At 35.1% G+C, this 17665-nt stretch overlaps 1 protein-coding gene across 6 annotated transcripts in view; it reads left to right on the forward strand.

Moving 5' to 3' along the window:
• The window catches only part of CNKSR2 (connector enhancer of kinase suppressor of Ras 2), a 285915-nt gene that overhangs the window by 258582 nt on the left and 9668 nt on the right, over nucleotides 1-17665 (forward strand). For 2 of the 6 annotated variants that reach the window (XM_027533490.1, XM_027533491.1), the window contains one exon: nucleotides 14492-16225. The exons of the other annotated variants lie outside the window; for them this stretch is intronic. In XM_027533490.1, coding sequence (XP_027389291.1) covers nucleotides 14492-14496 — 5 coding nt within the window. In that variant the 3' untranslated portion in view covers nucleotides 14497-16225. Of the gene's footprint in view, nucleotides 1-14491; nucleotides 16226-17665 lie in introns of those variants that run through there. 6 annotated transcript variants of the gene reach the window in all.

Consider the following 17665-nt stretch of genomic DNA (forward strand, 5'->3'; position numbering starts at 1 on the left):
TTGAAGAATCTAATGGAAACTTGGAGCATCTCAATGGGGAACTGGAAATTGAACTAACCAGGCACTAATAAGAGATCTGCCAAGTGATCCTTGATGATGAAAAGTCAGAATACCCGAATTTAGAATGGTGCCAACTCAGCATGGACATACAGTGTCTTCTAGTAATGCCCAGTGGCTAGGTAGGAATAAGAAAGCAGAAGTTGAATACTTGAAAGTGTATGGTTAGTACCTATCCAAGAGGGTAAGGAGATTAAGAGTTCTAGTTAGAGTGGTTCACGCTGGATGAGGAAGTGAATGCAGGAGGAAGTTGTGTTCTTAATTAGCTCAAAGATTAGACATAGTAGAAGAAATAGAAGGAGAGGAAGCTGTAGTCATGGAGAGCTGTATAATACATCAGAGGTGATATGGTTCACCATAATGGCAAGCTGAAATATGTGATGCTTTTGGATTTGACAGTAAAAATCCCACACAGAGGGCACTGATTTCAAAATAACTCTTCAATATCCCTCTTTTATGTTTGTATCTTAAAGAAAAAATTAATTTTGGACATTTAGCCACATTAGTGTGTCAAATAAGCTGTCAAATGGCAAGTGGGAGACACACATTGATAAGGGAAATAAAAATCCCATTTGTATTAATATGATTTATTATATATTTCAGTTGTGTAATGAAATATATTTAATGAGCATAACTTGAACTGTAAGGAAGTGAAAACTGAAGATGTTCTAACTTGCTACCTCCATTCTAAGTAAATCTTAATTCATTTCAATCAGGTTTACAACATCTTTAATGGTTAGTCTTTGAATAATGTTATCAAAGACATTCTGAATAGAATGACTGAATTATGTGTTGCTGCTGCTGCTAAGTCACTTCAGTCATGTCCGACACTGTGCAACCCCACAGACGGCAGCCCACCAGGCTCCCCCGTCCCTGGGATTCTGCAGTCAAGAACACGGGAGTGGGGTGCCGTTTCCGTACTTGGTCTTTTACTTTCACTACTGTCTTAGGAAAACTCTCTTCACCTTTCCTATGGACTATACCTGTCTGTTGAATGAAAGGCATTTCAGTGGTTTATCTTTTCTGTAAAGGTATGCTACATAGTCTGGACTTGAAATGCAATCTGCAAAGTTAGGCATGTCCATAAATCTGAATTTTTCATTCTTCTCTCATGTAGAGAGAAGAGATATTTTTCCACATGGAAAAAATACTGTAATGGAGTTGCCTTCCCTAAGGTAAAACCAACACATTTATAATAGGGTGTATTTTGTTTAAATCTTGTATGCTTGTTGAACACATTATCTTATCACAAATAATTGCTAAGACTTTTAATGAGTGCTAACTATTCTAAGGTTCTTGCACAATATATAACCTATTTAATCGTCACAACAATCCTGGGAGATAAATACTGTTATTACCCTCATCCTCTAGATGAGGAAACTGATTTAATAGCATGATCAGGACTCCTTGGTAGTTAATAGTACATCTGAGATTCAGTCTAAAACTTTCTAACAGCAGAATGAATGCTCACAACCACATATTGCCCCTCAGATCTATCATTGTAATTGAGGTTAAAATTTAGCAAGATGTTTCCTTTATCTGTATGTATATTAGACCCATATAAAAGAAACTAAAATGTTAAAGTTTTAATATAGCAAGTCAGTATCACCATTAATACGCTCTTTCAAAAGAATAAATCAAAGCCCTGCACACCACTTGGCTCTTTATTACTAAAAATTGTAATTGGTGCACTTTCCAATTTTAACTAATCAGTATCCAAAAATCATGTACCTTGATATGTATAAATAGTGAAACAATTCCCCCAGTTGAGTCAAAACTCCTAGTATTTTAAACTTTGACGTGATTCCTTTCATAGCTAATTTGTATCAAGTTAGTATTGGTATATTTTAAAAAAAAGAACTACTTCCGAAGAATTATGTTGAGATGAATTTGAAAAGTATTTCACGTGGTGGACAAAGTTACTTCAGTTTTCCCTTCCAAGTTCTGCTTTATTCATCTTCTTTGAAATAATCCAAATCTTTCTGCCCTTTTTTTTTTTTGGTGTCAGCTAAAGATCTTTTTGTTTATTTTTTTTAATCTTTTGATTGGTACAGGGGATAGAGAAGCAACAGATTTAGAAGTAAAATGGGAAGATGCCACTCATATTTCCAGGTACCAAGTCTGATGTACTGTAGATGACTATGTTTTCTTTCATGATAAAACGTATCTTCGTATCACCTCTTGCACACCTGAAAAGTTGATTCATGTGCCCTGAAAGGCACTATGAGAGAGTACAACATTTGCACTTCCATGTGTTTCCAACTTCAGATTTCTCACTTGTACTTTGCAGTCGGTAGCATGAAAAATTCATTACCAAAGTGAACTCTAGTGAAATTCTCTATTTTCCACATCTTTTGAGATATTGCATTTTTAAAAAGCACTTTAGAAAGTAGAAAGTAGAACACAAATGTTAGTATCATAATTAATTTGCCTTCAGAATGTTTACACGAAATTGAAGGAGAGTAGAAGTTGTTCAGGCTATTTCTTAAGATTAAAAAATCTTTTAAAAAAAAATGCTCCTTGAAAAAGAAAAGTGTTAGTCACCCAGTCATGTCCAACTCTTTGCGACCCCATGGACTGTAGCCCGCCAGTCTCTTCTGTCCATGAAATTCTCCAGGTAAGAATACTGGAGTGGGTAGCCATTCCCTTCTCCAGGCTATCTTCCCAACCCAGGGATTGAACCCAGGTCTCATCATTGCAGGAATTAGATTATATGAATTTTGTAAGAACAACAGTGCCACTATTAAACTTCTAAACCCAATTTAAGAAAACCAAATTCAGAACTAGTGAATAAATTGTTACTTTTAACCTATGTGCTCTGGCATTTGGTTTGATGTTTTAGTAGTAAACGATGTGGATATCTGTAACCTGCCTTTCTTAGCAGATTGCCATGGTAACTCCCGAAGTAAGGTACCATTTCACTGGAGCTTCAGGCTTTGGCGATGCTAAATACAGAAGCTGCATTTGATTTCAGCTTGTCTGTTTCTATGGGGAGCAATGTACCACAGTTCTTTCCACTTCTCAGGCTGACTTTCGCATCACCATGGAGACCAGATCTGCCCACGTGACTAAGATCTGAAACCATTCCTAGTATGGCTAAAACTAAGGCCTTGGTTCCCAAGGCCTTCTATAATTAAAGTATTGTTTTGTTAAAGAAGAGTTCCTGTTTCTGCTTTTGAAGTATTTATTGATTTTCTGCAAAGAGAAAACAGACTTTCTAGTGCTGTGCTGAAGATTTACAATAAGGAGAAAGAAAATGTCATCATGACATTTTCCTTGGTCAAGTTCTGGTTTTGTGTATATTTATGATGTATACTCCACTTAGTCAATTAGTATGAAGTAATGTTTCTTTCAAATTATGTGATAGTTTTCCTAAATGGTAGTATACATACTTAATGTACTGTTCATAGTGGTCTTAAAGTGCTGCTTTTAATTTTGGTTTTGGGTTGTCTAACTTTGTTCTAAATCTATTATTGGTGTCATTTGGATTAGTTCTGCACTTGCTCGCAATAAAATCAGTATGAGAAAACTTATTCTAGAACCTTGATCATAACTATGCATGGGTTTAAAAGAAAGGATTGGTGTAATGTATCACTGTAAATCCAGTTTTAGAATATCCGGATAGAGCAGATCAACTAGCTATAAAAGATCATACACACCAGTACAACTTATTATAATGTGTTCTCTTTTTTAATTTTATTATAGTAAGAATGTATTCTTTTATACATATGTTAATATCACAAATATATATGTTAATATCACAAAAAGGGCCAAAGTTCTGCAGAGTTCTTTGGTGATCACATTTGATACATGCATGCTCAATCACTTCAGTCATGTCTGACTCTTTGCAACCCCATGGACTGTAACCCACCTGGCTCCTCTATCCATGGGATTCTCCAGGCAAGAATACTAGAGTGGGTTGCCATGCCCTCCTCCAGGGGATCTTCCCGACCCAGGGATAGAAGTTGTGTCTCCTGCATTGCAAGCAGATTCTTTACCCACCATGCCACCTGGGAAGGCCCCTCACATTTAATAGGAAGATACTAATTACACCCTAGCTGCTATCAGTGTCTCCTCACCCTCCCTCAAAAATGGGGCCAGTCAGAAGAGATAGTAAGAAAGTCTTAAGTGGAACTTGAGAATTCCAAAGTCTCCCCTTGATTTGCACATGCTTACAAATTCACAAATCTAGTTTGATGGTTGTGTTTTTTTTTTTTTTCACCTTAGAGAAGACAGCTTGGCCCTTGTTTAATATAAATATGCTAAATAGGAATTACAAAAAAGCCTGACTTCAATTAAATATGAAATTGTCCTTACTTTTTAAAAGATACTATGCATAAGCTAGTACCATAAAGTTGCTATAAGTTAACTAATTTACAAATGGAAACCAAATTTGTTAATATAATTGGATTTCTTGTTTTCACTAGCAGGAAGTGAGTGATTCATTGCTATATTTGAATATAAATTAAGTTGTACAATATGGAGAATCTTTTGACATTTCAAACGTTTGAATTTTGCAAAACAAGCTCCCACCCTAATGAACTCCTTGTATGATTCTAGTTTTCTATAATTACATTTGAAAGTGTGAAATTCAACATGTGATGATAAATGTTAAGCACAGATATAGCTGGAAACCTTTTGCAATAGCTATAAAGTCATTTGTATTTTTCCATAAAAACACTGAGAGTCAGCATATCTCTAACGCTTTAGTAAAACTTACTGTTTTTGAAAGGGCAGTGCTCTACAATTTTGTCAGGGGTGGAAAAAATGAAACATATATAATAGGGTATTTTATTTAAAAATATGTTCTTAGATTCCATAGTTTTCTATCCCAAAAGTAAAATGAGTTCATTGGTTCAAAATGTAATAACTAATCATTTCAAAACAACTAAGACCGAGTATAAACATTCGTTATTCTCCTCTGAGTTTTTTGCTAAGATGAATGTTCATGCTAATTTGTTTACATCCATGCTATTTTTCTAATAGACATGATTTTATTGTGGTTTTTACCAAAATAGTTTTCATTCTTATCATGTACACAATATATTTTAAATACCTGAAAATGTAATAGTTTAAATGTCATTGTATGCAGATAACCCTAACAATGGGGATTTATGAGAATAGTCTCTGATGTAATTATTATATATTGAAAAATAGAATCTGAAAATATTATTGATTAGGGTGAGAGATTAGATTTATAACTGGTTTGAGGTAAGAAAAATATGAATTCTGATAAGTAACTGTTTACATAAAATTTTAGACTATTACAAACACCTTTTGAATTTTCTTTTTACTTTTTCTGTCACTTGCTTTGCTGGGAAAGGTATTTTTGGTTGTCTTTATTGCTAAGAAATTCAGTTGGCGGAGCCCCCAAAGTAACTTCTTGCCAAAGTTGCTAATGAGCAAATGATCCCAAATGTCAGGCTGGTATGCCAAGGAGGTTAGTAACAAGGTATTAACATTTAGAAGTTATTGAAGGGGGAAATCAGTATTGCAAATTTTTGGTAATATAAGTTCAGCCAGGAAAAGTAAGCAGAAGTCCATTTCAAGTTTCTATAGTCATAAACAGTGTTATAGCATGAGAGAAAGTAATATCTTAAAATTTTTAGCATAAGAATCACTCCTTTTATTACTATTCCCAACCTACACACATGCACCCATTATGGTACTCTTATTGAAGAGAATTTATTATTTCACTAACTTCTACAGATCAGTCCCTCTATTTTCCCCCTCATTTAGTCTGGATGGTATCATGATACTGGAGCTGATACTGAATGATATTTTTTTTTAAGTAATCTCACCAAAATCAGTATGGCCATACTTCGAGGGTAGTATATGACTCTAGTGTGAGAATAAGAATAGGCTGGAACTTTATAGAGCAGAAGTTCAATAAGATCTATGTTACTGTTAATTTGAAAAAAAAAATGTACATTAAGTCTTTATTTTAGATAAAATTTTCAAGAATTAAGAAGTTATGCCATTGTCTACTTTTAGTCTACCTTAATAGCAAGCTGGGCAATAAAAGCACAGTTTGTATCAGCTCAAAATTTACTGATCCTAGATCATGTTTGCTGCTCAGCACCTTAGAAGAGGACATAAGGCAAAAAGACCTTTGTTTACTTTGAGAAAGTTCTGATGGACTCAGCATATGAAATGTGTCTTTACAACTCCAAGCCCCCCAGGTAGAGATACCTTTACCTGTTATTCCATCAGAATGTCCAGTTTGTAGAATTCAAGTCAAGTGCAACAGGCAAATGAAATAATTTGAGTCATGGAAGTATAATCAGTGTTCTGAAGACTTTTTTACCATCTAGTCTCATAAGTGATTCAAGGTTCAGATAACATTGGAATTGCTTTTTTCATTGCTTATCACTAGGAAAGAGAATGTCCTAATAGGGTTGGAAGGACCAAAGAGTAATCCATTGAAATAAATAGTCAAGAAAATGACTGAAATGTAGCTAGTCCCAATTTACCTTTTCATTTTGGCAGACTAGACATAGTCACAGATGAAGTGTTCTGTCACATAGGATATACCTGTGCACCCCATTGGCAGTTCTCAGCACTGAGTTGCGGTTCACACTGATTATCATCCAGACTGAATATCATCTATTGAATTTCATCCTTTTATTATTGGGTTGGCCAGAAAGTTCATTTAGGGTTTTCTGTAAGCTCTTACAGAAGTCCATAAGAACAAACTTTTTAGCCAACTCAATATAACCATGTAAGGTGCTGAAAGTGAAAGTGAACTCGCTCAGTCATGTCCGACTCTTTGCGACCCCATGGACTGTAGCCTACCAGGCTGCTCCCTCCATGGGATTCTCCAGGCAAGAGTACTGGAGTGGGTTGCCATTTCAAGTTTTCATAAATTAAAAATATACATCATTCATCTCTGCATTATTGGAGAATAAAAAAGTCTTTAGCTCTCTTACCTCTTTTGGAAATGATAATTGTAAAAAGATTACTTTAAAATAAATAATCATAAAATAGGTTGCAAGAGCCAATAAACTGCCATCTATCCATGTTGCTGAAAATTATCTCAAAATAACTTGATGAAATACATGTACTTCATATTTAAATATTTTTAGTATAAATATTTTAAAATATATATGACTTAGAATAGAATGGCTTAAGGCTTGATTTAAGTGTTTTATAGGGAAATAAAGAAACATTTCCTCTGCTCTGTTAGGTTATTTACCTGGAACCTGTGAATTAAACTAACAAATGACAGATTAACCAGAGAAAAGATATACAAATTTTATTGTGTTAATTTAATTTTTATGTGCATGGAGGCCTTCAAAGGAAAGAAATGAAGACCCAAAGAAGCACTTTGATCCGAGGTTTATATACCATTTTAACAAAGCATGGTAAATTACGGAGAAGTGACAAAAAAACAGAAGGGGGGTTTGGATTTCTAAAGTGGTAAATTTTGGAAAAGTTTATATATGGGGAAACTAACAGAAGATAAGGGCTATTTTAGTAAGATTTTGTTTGTGCAGACCCATCCTGATGCCAACTTTCTGTCTTCAGTGTTAAGCATTGTTCTCCCGGAATGCAAGAGGAGAGGATGAACAGTTTCTGAGTGGGAAACATACGTCCTGCTTTATGGCAGTTAGAGGGATGGCCAAAGGTCTTTCTGTGTCTACTGTTTCTTAATTACCTTCAGTTCAAAATAATCCTTAGGCCAGAGTGGTATATTTTAAGGTGGCATATTGTGATTCCTTTCAAGTTTTTTTTTTAAAGGTTTTTTGTTGTTGTTTATTTTTCATTGGAGTGTAGTTGATGTACAATATTATATGTTACAGATGTACACAGTATAGTGATTCACAATTTTTAAAGGTTATACTCTATTTATAGTTATTATAAAATATTGGCTATATTCCCTGTGTGGTACAATATATCCTCATTTATTTTATACATAGTAGTTTGTACCTGTTAATCCCCCACCCCTATATTGCCCCTTCTTCCTTCTCTCCCTACTGGTAATCACTAGTTTGTTCTCTGTATCTGTGACTATGTTTCTTTGTTGTTATATTATATACAAAATATATATTTTGTATTTTTTGGATTGCACATATAAATGATATTTTAAACTATTTGTCATACTCTGTCTGACTTATTTGACTTAGCATAATGCCTCCAAGTCCATTCATTCCATTATATGCCACATCTTCGTATCCATTCATCTGTTGATAGACACTTGCTTCCATATCTTGGCACTTGTAAATAAAGCTGCTATGAACACTGGGGTGCATGTATCTTTTTGAAATAGTATTTTTTGTTTTCTTTGGATATATACCCAGGAGTGGAATTGCTGGGTCGTATAATAGTTCTAATTTTAGTTTTTTGAGAAACTACCATAGTGTTTTCCATAGTGGCTGTGTCAATTTACATTCCCACTAACAAAGCTTCCCTTTCCTCCACATTCTCACCAACATTTGTTATTTGTTTTCTCTATGATGATAGCCATTCTGTCTGGTATGAGGTGATATTTTATTGTGGTATTGATTTGTATTTCCCTGGTGGTTAGCGGTGTTGAGCATCTATTCATGTGCCTGTTGGCCATCTGCATGTCCTCATTGGAGAAATGTCTATTCAGATATTCTCCCCATTTTTTACTCAGTTTGTTTGTTTGATGTTGAGTTGTATGAGCTGCTTATGTATTTTTGATATTTACACCTTATCACAGGTAAACCCTTTGCAAATATTGGTCTGGCCAAAAAGTTCATTCTGTTTTTTTCAGTAACTACATATGAAAAACCCAAATGAACCAATCCAATATTTTCTCCCATTCCGTAGGTTCTTTTCATTTTGTCAGTGGTTTCATTTGCTATGCAAATACTTTTAAGTTTAATTAGGTCCCGTTTGTTTATTTTTGCTTTTGTTTCCTTCGCTTTACTGATCTCCAAAAAATTGCTCTTATTTATATCTAAGAGTGTTCTGCCTGTGTTTTCTTTGGAGTTTTTTGGATTCCAGTATTATATTCGGGTCTTTAATCCACCTTGAGTTTATTTTTGTATATGGTGTTAAAGAATGTTCTAATTTCATTCTTTTACATTTAGCTGTCCAGTTTTCCCAGTACTGCTTATTGAAGAGACTATCTTTTCTCTATTATATATTCTTAATTCCTTTGGATAATAGACCATAGGCGCATGGGTTTATTTCTGGGTTCTCTATTCTGTTCCAGTCCCCTTCAGTTTTCAAGTCTATTGTAAGCACCAGAACTCAGCTGTTTTATATCATATATATATATATATGTATATACACACATATATTAATATTTTAGTGGTATTCTTTACATTTGCCCTAAAATTTATTATTTTCTATGTATTCCAAATATATTAATCCATTTAAATTAATATATTCATATAATATACATTGTTAGGATAATTTTATAATTACATTATAGTCATATAGTTGTATCTGTGTATATGTATATATATATTTATACTAGTAAAGTAGAGCTTTATTTTACTGATAATCCTTAATTATAAAATTATAAGACAAAAATGGGGAAGGGGTTATACAGCTATGCCATTAACTCTTTGAGGTCAGACTATCATCTTTGTATATTTACCCCTAACATTTGATGTAGTATACACATATATATATATACATAGGCACCCATTAAATCCTTATTGAACAATGCATGTCTATAAAAATGAATTCCTCCCATTTTCTGTTTTAAAATCTGAAATATGACATTTGGAATGACAATATAATGTGGCCGAATTCCATAGTACATTTTTCTAATATATCTATAGGCTCTTCATTGAATATAAACTCAGGCTAAATTGAATTAACATAATAAGTACTTCTGTGACTATTAAATATAAAAGACCTTTTCAGTTGTTACTAATATATAAGCTTAATTTAAAGGATACTTCAGGTGTACCTTTATTTCAGGTAGTGGTTTTAATGCAGACAGGAAAAGTAATATGTGATATACCCATAAGTCCTAAATGCACTTTAAGGTCATAGTATAGTGGTAAATAGTTTAAGATGAAATACCACTTCATAAGGAAATATTCTGTCTCTTGTGAATTATACACAGAGAATGGAATTGTTAGAGTAACATTCTAATCTGGAAACAGTATTTCCTTATCTGTTTTGCTTGTGGCTAGGTTCATCAAATATTTTTATTATACCTGAAATTTCTAATTAAAGATATCCATAAGTATTAGACGTATAAGCACAAACTATATTACTTTTTGCTATTTATCACTTTATTTTGAAAAAGAATACTTCATCATTCATAAAATAAAAGACTTCCTAGTCCCTCCCCCATGGTATTAAAAATAAGCAAACAAATTTTTTAAAATCTGATATTATGTCTGTTTGAGCTTTATCTTTACAAGGAAATAGACCCTCAAAATTTGAACAGCTACTACTCAAGCCACAAATAAGTCTCTCTCTTGGTTTGAACATTCTGAATCAAGGTTTCAGCCCACTTTTTCCAAGACTTTCATTGAGAAAAATTATCACTGACTATCAACTCATGGTGTTAGATATTCCTGTTTTACAAAAAGAAAAACTTAAATGTGAACATATACATTTGGAAGAAGAGAGAGATCCTGATAATCGTAATAAATCAGATCTTTTTCAAAAGCTCACAGCAATCTGTACTCTCCCAGGAGCTCCACATGTGTTACTATTGATAGGCTTGGATGCCTGCCTTGTTATCTGCAAGCAGCTTAAGACCAGTTGTCAGTGGCTTTGCCCTTAAATTTGCCCTCAGGCTCACCGATAATGGAAGTGAGTATGTGGAACCAGTTTTCTCTCATAACTCAGAAGTAAAAATCTTTGAAAGTGCTGTTCTGGCTTAAGCACTTCTTATTTCCATTTTTATGTATTTCCTTCTGTTTCATTCATTAAGTAAAAGATTTATTTTTTACCTATTTTGTATTCAAACTGAATCATTCTCTTGCAAATGTTTGTACCTCTATCCTTACCTTATAATCTATTAGCCTGATTACATTTCTAAAAGTTACTTCTAGAATTTCTATTTCTGCTTATAATTTGCGTGGAAAGAGTTTTAAATTCATAAAACAAAAAGGGAAAGAAATATTTTTCTCACCATATCCTACATAGATTCAGTCTGTAAAGAGCTGGCATGAGAAGTGGATCCACACTGGAATAAGTCATCCTATACACAACATGGCATTACATCTGGGTACACCATTCACATCTCGAGGGGTTTAGTAACAGGGAAGTAGGATCTTTCTCTTTCTACCCAGCTGGGCTGGTGGCCTCACAATCAAAGGTTTCAGTGATGAATGGCAGCTCAATAATTATTTAAGTAATATGCCAAACAGAAACATTACTGATTTTCTTGGGCTAGGATAGAAATATTGCTGTTGTTTCAAAATGTACTTGATTAAAAGCTTGTTAAATAGTGAAGTATATTTTAAGAGCAGGAAGTAGGGAATGGAATATTTTTTATAGTTCGGATATTGACCAAAAGAATAAAAACAATCAAGAGCCATACAATTTAAGTTTTGGGGTTTTGTTTGTTTGTTTGTTTTTTTAGAAACACGCAATTTCCACTTGTCCTTAAAAAAAATAAACAAACAGGCACAAAATTTTGTTGTTGTTTAGTCCCTAAGTTTGTGTCTGACTCTTTTGCAACCCCACGGACTGTAGCCCGCCAGGCTCCTCTGTCCATGGGATTTGAGTAGGGGTAAAATTGTCAGTTTGGAGATGTCAGAAATGGCTATCTGCTCCAGTATTCTTGCCTGGAGAATCCCATAGACAGAGGAGCCTGGCGGGCTACAAGTCCATAGGGTCTCACAGAGTCGGACACAACTGAGTGACTAAGCACAGCACAGAAATAGGCAGAGTGAGAATGCCTGATGAAAATACAAAGGGAGGGGAAAAGGAATATTGAGACCCAGAAAGGGACTTGCAAAAAGTTGAAGACACATAGATATGAGATTTGTAGAAGTTAGGCTTTCATAGAACAGTATCTTTATGAAATATGTTTTTATGTTTTAGAGGTTTCATGTAAATTAGCCATATACCAGTCCATCATATCTGACCCTCCTCGCCTGCCAATGCTGTTCATACTTGAGATTCAGAATGCACACCCCAAGACATAGATTCAGCAGGCTTGAGTCTGGAAGTATCTGTTTATTTGTTCTGTTTGCCTCAAAAATAAAGAGGAGCTATTTAATGCTTACCTAAAAGTATATCTTTAAAGAATTTATTCAAGCAATATACCACAATCTCTCATTTTGCCATATTCTCAGTAGACCAGGGTATTTCCATCAGATTCCTTGGCAAAAATCTTGAGATTATTTGAGTTACATAATACAGTGTTATACTGGTGACAGGACTGAAAATAAAACTCTGTGTGATGTGTCCAACTACAAAGCTTGTGACGTAAAAACTCCTTATATGTGCAGTACAAAAGTTGGCATCACTCAACCAGCCCTCCCCACAGTGTAGCCCATCACAGTGTGACTGGCCCAGTGCACGAGGTCTCAAACTGCAGTGGGCAACAAGAATCACCTGGGTTGCATGCTTAAAATGCAGATTCCAGAGTTCCATACCCAGAAATTTTGATTGAGTAGAGTAAGGGAAGGGCCCAGTAATCTGTATTTAACAGACCTCTACCCTGAGATTTGGTAAGCTGACCACTACTAGTTGAAGAGACACCTTGCCAGAGAGTTACCTTCTCTTATGTTAGTATATACAGACTTGGAAATAGCTGAGCATGCTAAGTCGCTTCAGTCGTGTCTGACCCTTTGCAACCCCATGGACTGTAGACTGCTGGGCTCCTCTGTCCACAGAATTTTCCACGCAAGAATACTGGAGTAGGTTGCCATTTCCTCCTCCAGGGAATCTTCCCCACCCAGGGATCAAACCCACATCTCCTGTGTCTCCTGCACTGCAGGCAGATTCTTTACCGCTGAGCTACCTGGGAAGCCCTGGAAATAGCTGTAGTCACTTTGAAATAGTGATCCACCCACCACCATCCTGCATGTTGGCAAGGCCTCAACTGAGGAGGTATTTCCAGTCTCTTGAAGTAGAATTTCCCAATCCTAATTAAATGGTGTCTTAAATGTAACTAAGATGTGACTTGATTACCAAGGCTCTAGTTCAGATTTAGGATGGGTTGAGTTCACTAGAATTAAAGCATTCGTGTAAGTTGTTTTTGAGGGGAAATATTTGAGTTGCATAGATAAATTAGAAACAGTTTAAATTTAAGGATGACCTTGTGCCAAGCATTAGATTGCCTCTGACTTTACCGTTTGAAGTTCTATGACCTTATGAAACAGTGGTAGAATCCAGAGTTCGCATTACAGTATTATAATTTTCTTAAAAAAAAAATAAGGTGTTGTCTTTTCTTTCATTTGACCTACCTATGAAGATTATTTAGTTCCCAGCCCCTTTTCTGCAAAAGAAGGTTATGATATGATAAACAAAAATTAGATCTGCTGATTTCTGAACCATACTGCATCCTATTTTCTAAATACTGTGCTGTGGGCAACACACTCCCTTCCCATTTTATAAAGGAGCTAGTAGTGAACAACATGCTGTCTCTGTTCCCTCTCCCAGTTTGTTCCTTCTTCTTGATATAACTCAAAAGGTACTAAAGGATGTAGCAAATAAAGATCTGCCCTAGGTTATAAAGGAAAAAAAAAAACCTGCTGATTGGTGCCTAGTGGCAATATTTGAACTCCTCAAAATCCAAAATAAAATGAACTAAAAGAGACTACAGTTTATTTTTAGCCCACTTGTTCTGAGTTTTCCAAGTCATTCAGAAACTTTAGTCTCTTCTAGTTTCTTAATTCCTAAGAATGTGGCTTGTGCTCGGGTGTCAAGTCACCCTTTCATCACGTTGACCGTGTGAGAGCTTTTCACCTCTGTTCACTTTGTATTGGTCTGCATTCGACCACTTCCTTGGAGCCACACTAGCTGGGCTTTTCTCTCACCACTCAGCACGTGGTAGCATGTGAGTCGGGTTAGTTAGTTAGAAGGTGGACCAGAAAAGTTTTCCTCATACTTCTTGATTGGATGAATTTGAGGAAAGATCTTGTATAGAACTACAGTTTATTTTTTTAGAAGATTAATCATTTTATATGTGTATGGAGAATACTTTTAACATAAACTTTCTGATTAAAATTACAGATACGCATGTACAAATATAGAGGTGAGAAAAGATATATCTGTGCTGTGTATTATTTTATATACATAAGATTGGCAATTCGAGATAACCAAGCTTAAAATAAAGTCCCATTTTTGGCCAAGTAGACTTGCATGCCAACACAAAGACATTATGGTATTAAAACCATATGCAATTCTAGCCATATTTTTCTCTTTTCTCTTCATGGGTATTGCATGATGGTATTTCTAATACAAATACTAATATGCTTTGGAAATAATGGCACTCGCAGGTCTTTCATCATATTGTATCACTGCTTTATCATATTAGGCTAATACACTGCGAGAGTTGGTAGAACCTCTCCATGCCAAATCGGATCCACTTCTGTTGGCACTCAACCCATTGGACTCACAGATTGATAAGCTAATGTTTAGAGAATTTAGATCGGAGAGAGTCGGCACGACGCAGACTTAACATCAACCTCTTGCAAGCAACTAAAATGGCCTCGACCTTGCTGTTTATAACAGAAAACAGACTTTTAAAAGCTTAGATCATCAAGTGTTTTGGATTGGGGGCCTCCCTAAAGGGATATTAAGAGGGGCAGGCCACTCTTAAGAAGAATGCAAGCTTTCTTCACTGGGACTAGCATAAGATCAAAGCCAGTCAAGATGGAGCACAGTGACAGAAAACTGCTGTTTCTGTGGGTGAACAGAGGCAAAGGGTACTGACTGGGGAAGGGCTCAGTTGTGTTCTCCTGTCACAGGAAAGGAGAGGGATCAGCTCCAATAACTAGAAAACCCTGGCTGTTCAATGGACTCTTAAGTGGCCTCTTGAAGGCAAAGCAGAGAAAGCGAATTCTGTGTGTTAAGTGTATTTTTGCATTTTTAAAATTTGACGTGCTGTATTGTACTACATTAAGTGTAATCTATTAAGGCAAGGTATCTACAACCTGCTCTGAAACTTACTATGTTTATTCTATTATAAAGTGTATTCAGGTGCAACACAGAGACTGCTTTCAGTGGCACTAATGAAGAAAATGCCACATGCCAGGCTTTAGTAGATTCCTCAGCTAAAATCCTAACTTTCTCCTTACTTCTTGGCACTTGTATACAAATGGTGTTGCCTCATAGGACAGGCATGAGCTATTCTTTTCTGTAAAATTTTCCAAATCTATAGGCTGTGGTTTTCACTTTGGAAAAAGTATTTTGTCTGGTTGTCTTTCAAAATAGTTTCAGATATTATTTAATACTATGTAACTGGGTCCCTTATGGCTCAATATTGCTTATTTTTCTTCTGTAGTGGATGTGAAATTTCCTTTATTTAGTTGGATAAGATACTCTGTAATAATTTTAATGCTAATTAATGGATATTTCATACTGTGCAATGAACAGATAATTTAACATTGTATTTGGAAATGTTTTTTTTTCTTCCTGTCGCCGCAGTGTGTGGTATTGCATAATGTGAATACTTGTAAAAATATAAATTACATAAAAATAAAAATATGACCAATTGGTATCAGATCTTTTTAGATAGCTAAATAATTTGCTAAGTATGCTTGATAGTAAATATCTTTCTAAAGAGGAGTAATCTATGCTTCTTTCTCACAAATGGAATTTGTGTTGTGAATAAAATCACATTGATATGCCTTACAGTTGCCTCTGTGCTCTAACCATTTTAATGTGTTTTTTTAAGTATATATAAAAATGATGGTTCTGGTATATAGAAATGCATCAAAAAGCATTATGTTGGTTTTAAATATTCGTGGGATTGTCTTGAGTCATTCTCCCTGTTTAAGTCATAGTAAAATTTTATGATATGAAGAATTTTAGTTTTTTCTCATTAAGGAATATGATGACTCCACATTAATTTTTTAATAATCATCTTTTAGCTTTGTTTTTAAACTGTATCCTTTATGAATTCCTTCCTAAGAACCAGGTACCTTGACCTCCATATCTTTATATAAATTTTCTAAATTCGCTGGGTAAATATAGAATCTGTTATTTATGTTTGCAATTCTCCTTCAAAGAACCTCCCCTTTGGGTCAATAAATCAATGCCAAGGACACCAAGATTTTGCCATCTGAACTATTTGTCATAAAAACAACCGTAATACCCTGAAAATACAACCACTTTCATAGTTGTGGCATTAAACCACATAATTCGGCAGAAATTACCTGCTTCGAGAATGAAATGTAGAATAAGCTTCAGCTCTGTCTGTGGTGTCACCTCTTTGTGGAAGTCAGCTTTACTTTTGTGCAGAAGGGATTTACAAACACTGATATAGCTGTACTTAATTTTGGTGAAGCACAAGGTCATTCGTACAGGGATGGGTTTCACATATTCCTTAAAAATTCACTTAGCAATATTGGTGGACTCACTCAAGCTGTCCTTTCAAAAAAAGGACTTTTTTTTCCCCTCAATTTTTTTCATCAGACAAATTATTGTTATTTTGCCTAAAATAAAACAAACCAATTAATTCTAAGAAGGGTAGTTGATTACAGAGTAACAAGTAAAAGCCAAGTTGTAAAATCGTATGCTTTATAACAAACTGTCCTCCCCCCAGTTTTACAAGGCATAGCTAGTTGACTTATATAAAAACATGAATTAAAAGAACTAATCTTTCATTATAAAACAATTCAGATTATAGTGTAAACTCCTGAATGCATAATCATCTTTAGCAAAAAAACCTACAGATATTGAACCTATCTCCATTAAACCCATTAAAACTTTGGCACCTTACATAGAAATAAGTTGTTCATTATGGTGCACTGGTAAATTAGTATTCACAGAAAACAGTCCTGTGTCTAAATGCAAATGCTAATTGCCTTTCATGGTGAGAATAGTGCTCCACATACTTGATGCCATTCGCCTGGAAGCCTTAGAGCACTCCGCGACCGTACAAGAACGAATACCTCTCACATTTGACTGGTGACTAATGCTACTATGTCCAGCCTTCTCCCCCACTTGTGACTTAGTCTCTTCCAGCTTTCTATGCTCATTACCCAGTTGTGTTGTGGAAGGAACAACTGTTTCCATGAGGACATCATTATCCTATTTTAAAAGAGCACAGTTCCCTTCCAAAACATGTACAAGAACTGATTATTCATTGCTGACTTGATTCTTTAAGAGCCTAGTTCGTATACTCGTTTTGTTTTGTTTTGTTTTCATTTTTTACTCTCCTTCCACATTGTCATTGCAGAGGCAGGGAAACAGCGAGGACACCAGAATAACATTTTAGGTTGCCACACTTGTAAACTCTGCTCTTAATTTTCACCAAAGAAACATGAACGACATTACACAAGAGACTGGTATAAAAAAATTACTCAGACTGATACAGAGTCCTCTTTGGAGTACTTGGTGTCTAAAGTGAAGAAAATCATCACTCAGTTTAAACATTGGGTTCATCAGACACCATGTCCTGTAGAAGATTGGGAAATGCAAAGAGAGCAAGGCATAAGCACTCAGGGAAAGTCGCAGTCTAGGTCTCTAGAGGTGCACATGGAGT

Source organism: Bos indicus x Bos taurus, chromosome X (genome assembly GCF_003369695.1).
Source record: "Bos indicus x Bos taurus breed Angus x Brahman F1 hybrid chromosome X, Bos_hybrid_MaternalHap_v2.0, whole genome shotgun sequence".
In the NCBI taxonomy this organism is placed as follows: domain Eukaryota; kingdom Metazoa; phylum Chordata; class Mammalia; order Artiodactyla; family Bovidae; genus Bos; species Bos indicus x Bos taurus.